Source organism: Onychostoma macrolepis, chromosome 17 (genome assembly GCF_012432095.1).
Source record: "Onychostoma macrolepis isolate SWU-2019 chromosome 17, ASM1243209v1, whole genome shotgun sequence".
In the NCBI taxonomy this organism is placed as follows: Eukaryota; Metazoa; Chordata; class Actinopteri; order Cypriniformes; family Cyprinidae; genus Onychostoma; species Onychostoma macrolepis.
In genome coordinates, this window is record NC_081171.1 from 20,742,684 (window position 1) to 20,761,066 (window position 18,383).

Genomic DNA, 18,383 nt, shown 5'->3' on the forward strand with positions numbered 1-18,383 from the left:
AAAATGCTATACAACATAGCTTCTTTACGAAGAAAGAAACATAATAAATATTGCTTAATATTAATATTTCAATCAATTATAAAATAATACATTCATATTATTATTTTTTTTAATTATAATATAGGCCTGTAAGTATAAATGTATTTATTTAAAAAAGGAATAGTTCTCCCCAAAATGAAAATTTTCTTAAAATTTACTCGCCCTCAGGCTATCCAAGACAAAGATAAGTTTATCTCATTGCAACCGATTTGGAGAAATTTAGCATTACATTTGATTACCAATGGATCCTCTGCAGTGAATGGGTGCCGTCAGAAAGAAGCTGTTGTTGTTCAAACAGCTAACAAGACCCTCATAATGATCCACAAGTAATCCACATGACTCCATCAATTAACATCTTGTGAAGTGAAAAGCTGTGTGTTTGTAAGAAAAAAGAATTAAACTGTCGCTTCTGGCCAAAATACCAGTCCATAATCCACAATAATGCTTCCTCTAGTCAAAAAGTCCATCCCCTGATGTCCTTTCAGATCAAAATCCACCTACATGTTTGTTTACATAACTGTTTTGGACTGTTTTCACTTGTAAACATTGTGTGATCTGTGCATATTTCTCCCCTGATTCAGAAAAAAAAAAAAAAGGAAGTGTTATTATGGATTTCATACTTGTGTTTTAGCCAGAAGCAATGTTTTGAAGTTAAACAAGCCTTTATGATGGAATTGTTATCTACAAACATGTAGCTTTTCACTTCATAACTGATGTTATTGTGATGTTTTTATCAGCTGTTTGGACTCTCATTCTGACGGCACCCATTCGCTGCATAGGATTCGCTGGTGAGCAAGTGATGTAATGCTAAATTTCAAACTCATCTACATCTTGGATGGCTTGAGGGTGAGTACATTTTCAGCAGACTTTCATTTTGGGGTGAACTATTATTTGAAGTTCCATAGCAATTATACAATGTTATAAAACAATATATTAATTTTAATTTAAGAAAATTAAATATTTCTATTCATTTATTTATTTTATCTGTAAAAAGCCAAACTTGTTGAACACAGCTGACGGACAGTCAGTCTACAGTGCATTACAACATTATGAACGGTTTCCAAACAAACAATGTTTAATAAATACTGTTCCCTTTAACTTTTTTGAGCAATATGAGGCAAAAGTGTGATTTAATTCAAATGCCGGCAGCACAGCAGTGCACACTGAAATTCCAACAGGCAGGGGATGAATGGCTATCGCCACTGTGTGACAATCGCATTTATTTTGATGTGACTTTGTGAGAGACCGAACAAAGGCTGTTCACTTTTTAGCCTCCCAAGTCCAGTGAATAGAGGATGCATTTAGTTTGCGATTGTACTGGGTCCATTAAAGACTCGGAAATTAGTAATGCTGCAGAGGTCAGGCATGCTAAATGAGTCTTAGTCTAAGTGCCTTAATGTTAAAATTTTTTAAAGCCTTCTCTTTATTTGTTCACTTCAAGCTGCTCAAAATTATTTTGGTCTAAAATCTGCTATTTCCTTAAACTGCGAATGAATCTTCAAAAGCTGAAGTGCAAAAGTCTGCCTGCTTCATTCAGTCTGTGCAGCCTTGACTCAGAGTACGAGCAAGCGCTGGCAGCGCACTAATCACACGCGGTTCCCGGGTTCACTCGGTTCATTCATATTTGCATATCCTTAAAAAGACACGCACCGCATTTCCGTTTCAACACAAGCGACAACCGCTGCCAGTTTTACATGTTTGCAGTACCGACCCAAATCTGACAGACTAAAAAAATGCATATTATCTTTGTTTTCAAGCTCAAAAGCAAAACTTTCCTTTTAAAATAAGCCTAAAAGCATTAGTTTGAGCTAAAACATGCTACGTCTCTACAACCCTAATGTATAAATAACCACAAAAAGCACACTGTCAGATCACGGCACACTTAAAAACCAAGTACAAACTTTAAAACGTGAACAAAGCCAAAGATATGCCCTATGCACAACATCCTGCAGAGACAGTAAAACAGGAAATACATTCAGCTCTCTGCTATCCCCCTGTGATAACATACAGGCTAGAAAAAAAAAAACCTTTCAAGCGAAGCATTTTGTCTTGTACTTGCAATGTTTTAAGCCCGGTCCGGCACTCTGGTTTTAAAGAGATGGGTTTCCTTTAAGCTACCCGGGGCAGATGGTCCGTAACAAGTCTCCTGGAAATACCTGAAGTCAGCATATTCCTCCTCCAGCAAGTCTACTCAGACATGCACACTGTCCCCTGCGCTATCAACAACAAACAAGCCAGCCGACCTACCCATACACGCCTGCACTCGGCACTTTAAATCCAACGTGTGAGTCGCTTTTTTTCTTGCCCCACTCTTGGCTCAATGGAGACCGCTTCAAAAAAAAAAAAAAAAAAAAAAGGAAAAAAAAAAAACAGAAAGCATGAACATTTCTTTGTCTGGGAATTCAGGGTCAGGTGGTTCCCAACAGGAATTCTGGTTGGCTAGAGAGGACTTGCAGAATGTTGGCGGCTGTCCAGGAGGCTGTCTTGCAAGCAGCACTGGAAATTCGCTGTAAACCTCATCTTCACCCTTATATCCATAGTACGGAGTTCATTTCCACTGCAGAGAGAGTAGTGAGGGGAGAGGGGGAGGAGTGAAGGAACGGGATGGGGGTGGGACAGAGGAATCTACTGTAGCGTTGGGCACTTATTAAAAAAAAATAAATAACAAAAAGAGACATGATCCCCTTCACTCACAGAAAGTGAAAGCAGGCTGGGTTTTATCCCCCCCCACCCCCTTAGGGCCACCCCTTCAATGCTAACAAAGCTCTGATGACTATATGCGGCTCAGGCCTCGTAGCCAGAGGAAGGAAACATATCAAGGCCCCTTTCAAAAGAGTTTCCTGCTGCATTGTTGTGTCCGGTGTGGAGCTGCTTCGAGAAAACATGACTGCACAGACCTTCGGAGAGCAAACAGAGAAATGACATGTTACGATCTGCACGCTCCATAATGTGCCTATTCAGGGGGAAAAAAAAAAAATTCCCAGGCTCCCGATGGAGGATTCCTGCTCTCTGCGTGAAGAATGCGAAACGCCCATTTCTCTGGAATTTTACGACGTCCACTCACGAGACAACTGTGTGTCCGGCTAATTTGGCCGTATTTCTGGGATCTCTGACACTTTTATGGCTTATCCTCAAACACAGTGTGGCAAGGGCTGGAGAAAAAAAATATGGGGGCGGGGGGAGCTTGATGTCGATTGGTTGGCTCCCTTTGGTTACCGAGGAAAAAGAATGTTATGTAACAGAGCAGTTCTCACCATGCAACACAGTAGGAAAACTGTCAACCACCTGTATCTGCGATGATATTAGAGATTCACTATAGCAATGGGTGTTAAAGGAATAGTTCACCCAAAAATGACCCGACCTTCGCTCATCTTTGGAACACAAATTAAGTTGTTTTTGATGAAATCCGAGTTTTCTAACCCTGCATAGACAGCAATGGAACTACCACGTTTAAGGCCCAGAAAGGTAGTAAGGACATCGTTAAAATAGTCCATGTGACATCAGTGTTTCAACTGTACTTTTATGAAGCTACAAGAATACTTTTTGTGCGCAAAGAATACAAAAATAACTTTATAACAGTTTATAAATACAGCTATAAATGATTTGTTCTTGAACATATCTATAATGTTTAATAATTGTATGTTCATACTTTATTAATGATCAATTTGTCATTTCTAAATTATGTTATTTACAAACCAGTTATTTAGGAGTTGTCAGTGGTTCATACGATCATTTAGAAAGTGTAAGTAAATGATTAATAAACTATTTAAATGTACATTTATAAATCTTATTTAGACACATGATAATAGTTGCTCAGTGTGTTAATAAATGCTTTATTAACACACATATTCCTGCTGTAATTCATGATTAAGTCAGGTAGTTATAAAACATTTAGTAGTTGCCAGCCATCAATTTTTGTGAGCTCATCTAAAGTGAGGATTATTTATACCTTGTAAAGCATTTACAAAGGAGGTTTAAAGGCTCATTTATCCTCCAAACAGAAACACAACACAGAGGGATACAGAACACAGAAATATTTTTTCAAGATGCAAAAAATGAAACTGTACAACTGTACACTTGATAAAAAATGAAAAGTAAACATCTGCAATTTCATAGAAAAAAAACATCAAGTGTACAGTCTGTATCCCTCTGTGTTGTGTTTGTTTATTTTTTCTGTTAGGAAGATAACTGAGCCTTTAAATCTCCTTTGTAATAGATATGCTTATAAATCAAGAACAAGGCATTTATAGCTGTATTTATAAAGTGCTTATTAATGACTATTAATGTTGGGACAATGCTTTAGGAAGGATGAACTGACTATTTACTAGGGGTGTCAACGTTAACGCGTTAACGCATGCGATTAATCAAAACATTTTAAAGTGTTAATATTTTTTTAACGCAAATGAATCATTTGATAAGGTTTGACCCCAACTTCTTCCCGTCATCGCAGCGCGGAAGGTCATCTGTTAAGGCTTTTACACAGCAGAAATAAACATTACAACAGCCACTATAGATTATATAAGATAATAAATACACGATTACGATAGGATATTTGTATGTGATTTTCTTGATATGAATGTGTACATCTGAAATGCTAATTTAAGCAGCGATTATAAAAGGCTATAAATAGCATATTTTAATAACAGTAAACGACCAAATTTCACATGTGATTGTAAAAAGGAAGTTATTACAAACACTCGATGGTGGTTTGAAGTCAGTTCTGAGTAAAAGTGTACTATTAATCTCATAAATTGTCTTATGTAGCATGATGCTAATGTTAGCTCTAATGCACCTGCAGAACAGGTCCAATTCTTCTTCATTATGCATTTTGTCATAATACTTCACGTAAGGTCGCAAGAAATGTTTTGTTGTATTTATTTAGAAATACTTTTGATAATAGTTGGGTAAATGTATACTGGGATTGAAGCGATGTGGCTTGGTAAACGTTTTATTGCCAGTATAAAGGCTGATAATGGCTGAATAAAAACAAAAGAATAATGATAAAAGAATAATAAGGATTATGTCTCATACCTGACGGAAGTGTGAAAGGTTCTGTTTCCTTGAACTAGTTTGTCATGCATTTTTTAAAGTCCTAGTATTTTAAACTTGTGATTAATCATGTCCATGACTGTGATTAACGCGATTTAAATTTTTTAATCGATTGACAGCACTACTATTTACTAATGCTTAACTAATGATTCATAGCGTGTAGTTATTATAAAGTGTTACCCAACTATGCAGGGTCTGCCCATAGTTGGGTATTTCTTCAAAAATATGTCAATTTGTGTCCCAAAGATGAATGAAGGACTTAAGGGTTTGGAACGACATGAAGTTAAGTAATTAATGACAGAATTTGTATCTTTAGGTGTACTATTCCTTTAAGATAGCTAAATTAATTATCTAAATCAGTGTTTCCCAGCGTTTTTTGTACTCCATCAAATCCATCAACAAAGGTTCATTCACACTAGGGACAATAACGATAACTATAACTATAAAGTTGTAATAATTTTTCTACTTCTATAAGAAATGTGGAGTCCACTCCCCAACAATAACAATAACAACACATAGAAACGTTATCATTGGAATAACTTTTAGAATGATTTTTTTTCAGCAGTTGAATGATAAAAACACTGAGATATAATCAGAATACACCTGACCTTAAAGAGCTCGAGCATTTTAACCATTAGATGACAAAACTGCAGTGCATTATTATAATACACTGAATGTTATCGTCTGTTGGTCACAGTTTATTTTAAGGTCCAATTCTCACTATTAACAAACCATCAACTATGGCTTTTGCCTCAATAAACTACTAATTTGCTGCTTATAATAGTTAGTAAGGTAGTTGTTAATGCAGAATATGTGCTTTATAAGTACTAATAAACAGCCAATATGTTATTAACAGGCATGCTAATAAGCAGCAAGATAATAGTGAGAATTGGTCCTTATACTGAAGTGTTACTGGTCTTAGTGTGAAATATAGTTATCATTCTTGTTGTGAACCACTTTTGTCCCTTAAATTATATTAAACTGGATTTTCTTTCAAAATAACCCTGGAGTTTCAATGCCACTAGTGGAGCAGAAATCACGCTTCACATTCAAGTCAAGACACATCACAACAATTTCAGCTCCACACGTTCATGTAACGTGTATAAAAATTCAACATGACTCAGACTATTAGACTAAAAAAAATGAAATGATGATATAACCTTTGATTTTCTTCCTAAAATATCACATTCTTGATCTTGGTATTCGAGATGTCTCCAATAATTAGTGAAATATATTAATAAGTTACAATTAAACAGTACAAAGGCCAACTGTGGCTGTTCTTAGGGTGGTGCAACTGGGCCAACCGCACCAGGCCCCATTCTTTAAGGGGGCCCCGCATCCTCTACTTGCTCTAGGCCCCATCCCATGCAAGGAATGACCCTGATCCTAACCAGGAGCAACAAGTGTCCAGTCATGTTGTTTTTTTGTCCACACAAAAATGCTCTATACACGATACCGATAAGTTGATGAATATATCTACCGATATATACCGATATACTGACACCGATAAGTGATAAACATTTCACATATTTTGTATATAAATATTTTAAACATTTAATTAAACATTAAAAACTAATGCAAAATTGAGTAAATAAGCTTGCACAATTAAATATCCAATATTTATTACCGCTAAACTTTAAAATCTCTAATATTGGGCTGTGCAAATAATCGAATGAGATGATCATACGCATCTCGTCAGTAAAGCCGGTTCTGTGATTAGTAGTAAATCTCCATCACGTGCTTTCAGATGGAGCTGCATTTAATACACAGAGCTGTAGTTAACTGACAAGCTACGCAATATCGCGTTCATTATTGGCGATGTATCGCCTGCGATTATGAACGCGACATTACGTAGCTTGTCAGTGGATTATGGCTCTGTGTATTAAATGCTGCTCCATCTGAAAGCACTGACGAGATGCACATGATCATCACATTCGATTATTTGCGCAGGCCTATTGGCCAATAACCAATCAGAAAAAAAAAAAAACGTATCTATGGACTGCTACAAACTACCATTACCGATTTTAACACCTCTGATTGGCCACTACCATTCATAACAGACATGTCTGTGCATGGTTATGAGTAAACCACTAGATTTTCATTGTGAGAAGAAGCCAGCAAGATGCCTCATGAAATAAATGGTACCTTCATGCGAGATCAAACGACTCATCAAATACACTTGGCTTTCGCAGAGTCTATTCAGGACGCCGTTGTCCTGGCAAACGTTCCTGCTATAATAGAAATGCTGACAGGCTCCCTATCGCTCTTCCTCTGGGACAGTGGCGAGCAGTGGTACTCACCTCCAACTTCCACTTGGCCAGCAACTCCTCCCTGGTCCTCTTGCTAATGTAATAAGGGTCACCGGCCTGGAAGGTTACTCTGGGCATGGGTCTTTGACGGAGGCTGACTTCCCAGCCCACTCCCCCACGGAGCCTCCCTCGAGCTCCCTGTTTAAAGGGACAAAAGCAAAAAAAAAGGAAAAGAAAAAATTAACGACTTTTTCTCTCTCTGTTTTAGTGTGCTTATCTATCTATGCGATCCAAAATGAAGGAAGGAAGTAGATGGATTGTCTGCGAATGATTTTGGAGCGTTTCGCGAATGGGCTGGTGGGGGACTATCAAACTAAGGGTACTCATCAGTACGGAGAGGGTTCGAGCGGGCCGGCGGCTGGTAGAGAACAGGGACCCTTGTTTTTAAGCAGAGGACCAAGTGTATTTGATATTTCACCATAAGGGTACCATTTCTTTCATAATCAAGTGGCTGGAAGAACAGGTTCCATGTCATCTTCCTAGGAATTTTCTTCTGACATCTTGAGCAATTAACGGAAAGGTTGAATTTTCACAGACGGAAACACACAAACGTGCACACACATATATCACAGACAGGCGCACAACAGGAAGACAGTTTTACCTCATTCTTTGCAGAGTCCCCACCCTCGTCCTCCTTGTGCTCCACGTCTAGAGGGAAACAGCCACAAGAACAAGCGATTACCTGAAATGTTTCTGACAGTCCAGATTTGTCGCAATGGAAATCTGTCTTCATCAATCTGCAGTATTAGGCCTCAATGATATTTCTGCATCAACAGAAAATTTCACAAGGCTTTTATGTGGAAGAGTAAGCGTAAAATAGCTTTGAGACAAAATAAACTATTCTCATTTGTGCGCAAAGTTTTTTTTACTTGTAAAGAGTTTAAATAAAGAGCTGAGAAGCCAAAAGCAGCAGGAAGAAAGACCATTTTAGCTTGAGGGCTGCATGTTACTAAATTAAAGTCTTGGAGAACTTTAGAAACTGAGTATTAATGTCAGTCAATCACTACCAAAAAGACTTGTTGGGTTGCTAAATATGTACTGTGAAAATTGCCACAGGGCAATATTTACTTACAGCATGAATGTGTCTTTGTGTGTGGCACCAAAATATTACCATGTTTTTGGCCAACATGATATTACTAGAGCCAGTTGTTGTATGTGTACTATAATTGGCTGGATTGAACAGTTTAAATAATGCATTTGTGAATCTGTCAAAAGCTGTCATAAACATCTACATGGTAACAAAAGTGTGAAGATTTGTGAATCCAACAATCAACACGTACATAACAAAAAAAAAATGTTAACACCATGTCTATTTATAAACTGTGCTTTGCATGTGTCACATTTTTGAATAAGACATTTGCATGTGGCAATTTTGTGAATCATATTATTTGAATGATTTTGAAGCTAGTTTGGTTCCATACTTACTTTCTGTATGACTGTAGCTATAGCCTTAAAGTGTTGTTTCAAAATGTTAAAAGATAAGAAAAATTCACCAAGTATCAGTTGATGCACCTTTTTTTTTTCAAATATCTTATTGAATTTTGAGTAAATATTGTATAAAATAAGAGCTCATTCATATGACCGGGCTCTAGACATTAGTATCAAAATCAGCCATTGAAAATCCAATATCGGTCAACCACAAGTCAAAAATTATCCTCTGCGCTACACACAAACTAAAGCATTCTCTGCAGGCTCCAGTCAGAACACAGAAATGCAGGACATCATGAATACTAGCAATACTGAAACAACCACTTTGACTCATTATCATAGCGGATTTGACATCTCTGACATTCAGTGTTTTTGCAGCAGGGAAGCCCCCATCGTCTTCGGCCGTTGCTTTGTGTCTCACACCTTTTTTAATGGTACAGGCAGAAGTATTTTTCAGATGGTGTGTCAAGTTAAAAATAGCCTGCTCTATTCCATTGTGCTGCATTTAGCTGTTTTTGAATACAAAATTGTAAACACCCCTAAGAAACCCCTAAGGGCTGATGTAAGAATAGTACCCCATTTTCATTAAAAAAAACACAAAGAAAATGTAAAAAAAAAAGAAAATTAGAGCAGATTCAATCCACGCCTAATAATGGTTAATGTGATAACTAGCTAGTCAGTCTGAACAGTAATGTAATACCATTGCAATCTTCAGTATGAAAAAATCAGTAACTTACTATTTTGGAATAACTTCCCCAACACTCAAACTTTCTCCGTACTCATCTAACCCCATTCATCTTGCGCACATTCCACAGCGCCACAATGAATCCTCCCAAAATTCTTGAAAAGTTCTGACTCCTTTTTTGCCCTGGCATTGATTTATACTCCCGACGTCTCCACATACAAAAGGATGTAGTTCATGCCTAAACAGCTTTGTCTTGGCTGGGTTCAGCAGGTTAGGTCGAGGTTAGCCAGAGGCTACGATTACCAGTGACCTGAAACATTAGCAGGGCTATCATGATGATTCATGGTTCAAGAGTACTGAGACTCCCTTCTAACTTGGGGTTGAGGAAGACAATATTACTGAGAGCTCAACAAAGCTTTCTAAAAGCACACCCACAATTCCACTACCGCATCAATAAAACGTGGCCCCTCAAAAGCCTTTGGAAGATTCATTCCTGTTCAAGTGAAAAACCAGCTACAGATTCGCTAATTTACTTTAGTACTGTATAGAACATCTGATAGAATAGTTTATTTCCTAAAACCTTTCCTTTTTGCTTGAAGCCAAACATTAGCATGATATTCAGATCAAAAGTCACATTCGCCATTATAAACTTTCCCACATCAAAGTGCTAGCGCAGAGTTCTGAGAGGTAAAAAAAAAAAATAAGATTAGCTTGAACTCTGCAAGTTAGAAATATGAGAAATAAAAGAGACATCTTTTTATGTTCATCTGTTAAATGTCACTTCCTAAACTGTCACTGCAATCCCAGTGGTGATGTGTATCATGAAAAATGTAGCTTTCAAATAAAAGATTTGTGTAAAGATACTGTTTCAACAATGACAACTTCCTCCTCGGTGCATCTAATGACTGTAAGCTGCAAAAATGGTCCACTGCAAAAATGACAAGCATTCTCTTAGTTTAAACAGTAGAACACAGGGCAAACAACGCCAAGATCAAGGGTTTGATTCTGAGGGAATCAAACTGAATCACATCAGGAAAAGTGACACAGCCCTACTACCAAATGCATGAATGTAAATTACTAACATTTTAAGTACACTTCAGCAAAAAAGTTAAATGTTTAAAATAAAGTAAAATAAAATAAAAATAAGTGTTTCAGATGGTGTCAAGTTAAAAATAGCCTGTTCTAAGATATTTTTAACAAATTTATTTAGTTTATATATATATATATATATATATATATATATATATATATATTATTATTTTTTTATTTATTTATATATATATATATATATATATATATATATATATATATTATTATTATTATTATTATTTTTAATTTATTTATTTATTTATATATTTATTTATATATATATATATATATATATATATATATATATATATATATATATTTATATTTATATATATATATATTTATATGCATAAAATACAAATAAATAAATTATAGAATACACTTATTTTTTTATTTTTAACATTAACATTTTCACACTGTCAATGCAACAATAAAATAAAAACAAATAAAATAAAAACAATTAAAATAAAATAATTAAATATTTAAAATGCCTGTAAAATGACTAGTTATTTATTAAACTGCATTTTGAGAGCACTTTTCTGATATATGCCTACAGCACAAAGGCATGAAAGAACCTTAAAAGAATGCATGAAAGAATCCTAATTACCTCATTTTGATAATCATTAATTATGAATGATGAGCAGGACAACTTCATATAAATAGATCTGTGGGATTTAGACCAGGCTTAAAGGCAATCTGTCACGGCATATTCATGACGTCTCTATACTGACATGAAGCCAAAAGAAGTAGACAGCACCCATTTCAATAACCCACTAGCCTAAGGAAAGTCTGTTTGAAGTCTATCAAAGCTCCATCTCCTAGCCACATCACAACACTTGAGCGTCGAGAGGCCGTGGGCAAAACCTGAGAGCTTGTTTTCTTCACAAGAGCCATCAAAAGCCTGCCAGTGAAGTACCACATACACCCAGCCAAAACAAAAGGCCTTGACCCACGAGTCCTCTTCACATTTATAGCATGTGCAAATCCTCTCTCGACGCATCTTTCTGTCTCTTCCTCTTTTCTCAGTCGCTCGACGGGAATAAGCAACCCTGTCTGTACGGTGAGGAAGGGGTTCATTCCGCTGAGACTGCCAAGGTCACTGGGTTTGTGAGTGTGGTTGGCACGCTGTGCCCATTGAGCCTCCGGCGTGCCAGTTTGAGCACATGCCAGCCAGCGTGTTCAGAGCGTTCATTTCCCCTTCACTGGACTGAAATCCATCCTGTGACCTCTAGGTAGAGGTATGAAAAAGACACAGGTACTGCCGGATTTGCCCATTCTCTGTCAATCAAAGCAAGATTGATCTTTTTGACTCACTATGCAGAGTTCATGGTTCAATAAAATCTTTGGTGGGACTGAATTAATGATTGACGTACAGCTTCTACGTGCGATTATCTTTTAGCGATTAGTATTGATTAGCGTTAGTGCCGGGTTAATGAAGTCTGGCAAACAGTGGTAGTGACTAGTGCAAATAAATCTCATTTATGGTTAAATCTGTAGCCAGTTATGCAGCCTACCAATAAATATTAAGGCGTCCAATAGGGCTCGTTGTCAATGTACATAACACAATTTGTTTTAATTCTGATTCACAGGCTCCTGACTGATTCACTTCAGATTAATTTGGGTATACAGTTGCAATCTCCATTTTGCTTACAAATAAATTTGCTTATATGTCTCATAAACTGTCTCTGTCACTTATTCTCTGTAAGTAAAAATGTTAATTAAAAAATAGGCCGTTTAAAGTTTAATTGCTAGTAATGTAACAAATATTAAACCAACATAACTGAAACCTTTATATAAAACATTTAATTAAAATTTTTATAAAAGTTTAAACTTTATATAGATAGATAATTCTATTTTATAAATAATTGTTAATATATATTTTAATTGTATTATATGTATGTATGTATGTATGTATATATGTTTTAGAGATAATTATTAATATATATTTATAATTGCATTATTTATTATATATTAATGCTATTAATATAAAATAAAATATTAAACCAACAACTAAAAACTATGTATCATTATATATTATTTTTATAAATATTAATATATATTTTAATTTTATTATTTATATAATTGTGTGTATCTGTATATTACACATACATACATATACTTTATATACTGTATATACTGCATATACTTCATTAAATGTATTAAATATTGTTTGTTCACTTTTTCAGTCTTTTGTATTTTTACTTTTTAATAATATTTATTACACTTCTGCATCTACACTTTGCCACATGGACTGTTGGATAATTGTCTGCTGTGAAGTTCACACTAGTGAGAGCCTGACAAAAGACTGCATCAAGAACAGATGACGGCCACAAAGGTGGAGCTTGTGTACACCCTTCTGAAACCTAAACTGACATCTGTGCCACCCTGCGGGACAGTCTCTGAACCTGCAAGCCCTCATCAAGTGTGTCATTTGGGACGTGTGGGCAAAACTGCCTTTAAAAGGGTAGTTCACCCAAAATTTTAAATTTGCTATATATTTACTCAACCTCAGGCCATCCAAGATGTAACTGACTTTTTTCTTGAGTAAGTAAAGAAGATATTTAGCTGAAACCACGGTCCCGGGTGATTCAAAGTCAATTGGCCACCGTCAATTTGAGAGTCAAAAAAGCATATCAGGAAACACAAAATGGATACCTGTGGCTCCTACTGATATATTGAATTCTATGCAAGAAACTGAACATTATTCACAATATTATTACCTGTAATCTGTAGCCTCAGGCTAACGGTCTGGAATGGTGAATGATGAACCAGTTCGCCAAATTGGACTGAATTATTTGAAACGCAGCTCGAGCAGCACAGATCTACAAGTTGCTCAATCAAAACGGTCTTTCTGATGTGACAGTCACTCCGACTCAAAATGAGCCAATATACCACAGTACATGATCCTATGATACCAGTTTTTGCCAAATGAGTGGTCTAGTTTCTCCAACAGTACACTGAACTGAAAAAACAGTTCAGCTTTTGCACTTTTGCTGGCGTTGGGATGCGCTCTGCATTTGTCATATAATTACAACTATGCAGTGTTTTTAAGCACGTAATGCTTATTTTAGGTTTCAGAGATTTAAATAAACATACCTACAAGTAAAACAATACATTTAGAGTTTCTAAAATACACACGGATGTCTATGGAAGCAGCAATAACAATCCATTCAAATATTATTTTCCAGCGTGTTCTATTCTTATCAGATACACATAGTGTAAGTTACTATAAAGTTCACTCTATTCTTCTCCCAGTTCACCAGCCACTTACTTACATGTATTTCGGGAGAAATTGATGAATTTATTGATGAACCACTGATGTCACATGGACTATTTTAATGATGTCTTTACTACCTTTCTGGGCCTTGAACGTGTCAGTTGCATTGCGGTCTATGGAGGGTCAGAAAGCTCTTGGATTTCATCAAAAATATCTTAATTTGTGTTCAGAAGATGAACAAAGGTCTTACGGAAGCGACATGAGGTTGAGTAATTAATGACAGAATTTTCATTTTTGGGTGAACTATCCCTTTAACATGATGACCCCAGTGAATCAGTCAGTGTAAATACACCTTTATAGCTGTCACAGTTTATATGTCAAGGACACTTATTTTGACATGGTTTTGTTCTGTTGTTTTTGTCCTCATCGCCTGAGTTAAGTTTCTGTTTTCTCGTGTTACCACTGTGTCTAGCTGGTTGTCATGACTATTGTACTTGTACTCCTCATTGTATGTGTATTTAATTCTTCTTCAGATTGCTCACATTGTCAGCTATTGTTTAAATGCATGTGTTTAGCTTATTTTTGTAAATAAATGCTCCACTGCACTGAGATCCACCTGTTCTCGTCTTTGTCTGACCCACGCTGTGACAATAGCATTGTTAGCAGTGCTAGCAAACAGCATGTACTTTGATTATTTGGTATATGATGTTTTACTGGATTTCCAAAGCATTATAAATGGACTGTCTAGACTTTATACCATTTTACATAGGTCTACAAGTTGGCGTCTTTCACCATAAAGTGGGTTAAGGGAGACTGATGTAGGATCAGTGTGTAAGTGCCCTGGGCATTGTGCCATGCACCTGGCACGGCCCCCACTGAGAGAGTGGCCACAACACAGACCTGCTGTCTCTCTGTGCACTGCACCCAATCAAGGCAGGCTGCCAGGAGAGACACGGCTCTGTCTACCCGGCCTTCACTTACTGCTCTCATCAAGGTCAATACCTGACCCCACAGTATGGAAAGAGAGAGAGAGAGGTCTGATAATTGGCATCACACTGGAGTGCTATTCAGTGCTATTCAGGAGCATCTCAGAAACACTGATGAACCTGTAGTGCCACTGCAAAAAATAAATCTATTTTAGCTGAGCTGTGAGCTTGTGAATTGTAATAAGTGATGAAATTTAAAAAAGGTGCTGTGTGATAATATACTGACATCTAATAGTCAACAAAGCTTTCTATTGCATTGTCTTTTGTGGCAGAACACAAGCCAAACATACAGCGCAACAGTTTCATTCACAAACAAATCACTTGGTTTGTTTTTAGGAATCATTCAAATGATTTTCTGAATCAGACTGAATCAGTGAGAACACTCACTCACTTTTTTAAAGCAATGCCAAACATTAGTAGTTCATCTCATAACCTTTTCCTAGTTAACACATGAATGAAAAAATTATGTTAAAATAAAACATTATTTAAACATAAACAAAATAATGGTAAATAATGTTAATAAAAATAAAATAATAGTCACGTGTGATTACTAGGTTCAGCATGCCGCTCTGATCGGTTTCAATCAGGTTTGAAGTTTCTGATCAATTTTTAGAAATACTAAATAGAATATAACAGTTATGATGTCAAATTGACATTAATATTAAAAATATATACTGCACAAAATCTATTCATTTAATCGCATTTGTTAACTTTTGCGGCACTATTAATAATTGAAACTTTTGAATTTTTATTTACTTTAAAGCATGCTTGTGCATTTCTTCAAAAAAAAAAATTGCCCGTGGTGAGTAAAGTTCTGTACTGGTTATGTTTCAATATAAAAAAAAATAATAGTAATAAAATAAAATAATAAAAAGCTTAAAGCTGTATACATAGTGAAACTTAACCCAAACAAAAATGTTTTGAAAATATGGATATGTGGCAGGGGTGGCTGGTGCCCCCATTGGGAAAACAAAATCCTGTATGAAACGCTGCTGGAGAGAGAATCTTGCCAAATCGCTCTGTACACGGTGTGGGAGGCTGTCTTTTGTTTGCAAATTTGATTTTTTTTGGGAGCATAATTACCCTGATTTACATATTAATGTACTCACTTAACAATAATTATTTGTCCTTCAAGTCAATAGTACCAGCAAAGCTTCCAAAACCATTTTACAATCCCACTTGTTTAGTGACTAAATACTGCATTTTTTTTACCATCGTGATGACGGGTTCTTGGCCTCGGGCCCACGAGTGGCTCAGTGAGCAGACAGCTGTGAAACATGATGCTAAGGAAGGTTGAGCATAACTCACATTTAGTCGGCCGCTCCAGTTTCCGTCTCCCTCGTTTCTTGCGAGGCAGAGTTGACAGTGTCTCCTCTTCGTACTTCTCGGAGTCCTGGGATGGGCTCAGGCTTGAATCAGAGGCCGACTCGGCCCGACAGACTGATTGGCGTGGGAGCCCATTTTCCACAGCATTCTTGTCCAGCGTGGGGTGGCGACCTCCGCACGATTTGTTCTCATGCCTCTCAACATCTCCATTCTGGGATTGCAAAGACGACTGGAGCTCCACCCCTTTGTGCTGCTTAGCCACGCCCACTGGCCCGTAACACTCCACCTGCAGCAGAAAATTACATAATCGGATTGGACAGTCATGCACCTATAATCTATTATTAATCAGAAGCTTTGATGAACAATAGCAACTCCCTAAGGCACAATAGATTCAATATTTTAATTAAACTTGCCCTCCAACACACAATAAAGCAAATTTACCATAGCAATCCTCTTTGTATGATTATAAGCTTCATTACTGTACCAATGTCGACACAACAACAAACAAAAAGCCCAAAAACCAGAACTCTTTGGTTTTTTTTTTTGGGTTTTTTTTCTCTTATTTGGTTGTGCTGGGGTTTTTTCTGTGAAGCTGTAGATTCAGTGCCAGTGCTAACAGTGCAGGAAACACTGAAATCTTATTTTGAGAATTTTATTATCTTATAACATCGCTCCAACAAGGTAGAGGATGAGGATTTTAATAAAACTGTCATTAAAACACCCCCCTTTTAATATAAACTACATTTCCAGAAGGGCTCCAGATAATAACAGCCGTATACCTTTACTTACTTCAAAATGGTTATGAATCACAGAGCGCAAATTAAAGAGGAAGACCCAATTTGCAGTATAAAGTCAAATCTTTCATTTGCAGTCTAGGCCTCGTCTTTCGTCTGCAAAGTATAAGGCCATTTCCTATGTCCTTGTGTTGACATCTGAACCATCTAATCTAATCTGAAGCTAAGAAGACACGGAAGCTCTTCCTACACATTAAGTCTAATGTGAGTACAATGTTTCTATGCATCTGTCTACAAAGATACACAAAAATAGCACAATAACAAGCTACTTCTAATACTACTGCAGTATGGGCATGGAGAGTAGAGCTTTAAAGCTTCGTAAACTACACAATTATCATAAAAGTGCCACCTTTCAAGTCCTCTGAACTATTTGCTTTGTCTGCTTTCATGAGAGGAAATTGTCAGATTCGTAAAAAAATAAAAATCTGATTTTTTTCTATAAATCAAATGATCCAGTTTACAAAACCAATATAAGTTTTGCAGTGTTTTTAGTAATATTTATATACTATTTATTAATATTTTGAATTAGCTGTATATATTTTAATTTAAGTTTTAGTAATTTTATGTGCTTTTGTCATTTTATTAGTGTTTTTTTATATAGAGTATATACTGTATATTTCTACTTCAAAGGGTTTTTTAAAGTTTAAGTATTTTTCTTATATTTTTCTTCGTCAGCTTATGTTTTTCATTTTTATAGCTCTTTTATTTTTAATTAACAACAAAACTACATATATAATTCAAATATTTTCCTGTTTGCAAAAATATGTTTCTGTGTCAGTGACCTTACAGCATAATTTTGTGTAATATTGTGAAATATTTTACAATTAAAATAACTGTTTTCTCTTTTAATATGTTTTAAAATACATTTTATTCCTGTGATGTTAAACTGAATTTTCAACATACATTACTCCAGTCTTCAGTGTCACATGATCCTTCAGAAACATTTTTTAATGTATTCAATGTTGAAAACAATTTTTCATGTGGAAACAAATCAGGATTCTGTGAAGTTAAAAAGAACTGATCTATTTGAAAAATAAATATTTTATATTTTAGATGTCTTTCCTGTCAATTCAATGCATCCTTGATGAATAAAACATTTACTTTCTGTATGTCTATACATCCTGCACAGTCATTAATCTACAACCTCAACATACATCGCTCATCGGATCCAACCACCTGCTTAGCATGTGCACGGGAAGCCAGACTGACACGAGAGGCTGGCAATACAGAGCCAAACAGACTGGGAGCCCACAGAGAGCTAAACCGCCAATCTGACAGTGGCATTTCTCTTTAGAGGAGCAGCTGCCGCTTCGCCTCACTGCCTCGGGATGTCAAAGCCATTCTCATGAAAGAGAGATCGAACAGTGATCTGACACAACACAACCATTACTCTACTCTTGTGAGAGGAAAGACATAATCTCCCAAACAGCTGCTGGATTGTTCGTTCTCAATCAGGAGCGT

The 18,383-nt window shown here is 36.2% G+C and overlaps 1 protein-coding gene across 1 annotated transcript in view; it reads right to left on the reverse strand.

The window, feature by feature from the left end:
* Positions 1–18,383, reverse strand: part of dnmt3ab (DNA (cytosine-5-)-methyltransferase 3 alpha b) — a 55,989-nt gene that overhangs the window by 24,836 nt on the left and 12,770 nt on the right. The window contains 3 exon segments of the mRNA XM_058748819.1: positions 7,389–7,535; positions 7,999–8,045; positions 16,111–16,414. Coding sequence (XP_058604802.1) covers positions 7,389–7,535; positions 7,999–8,045; positions 16,111–16,414 — 498 coding nt within the window.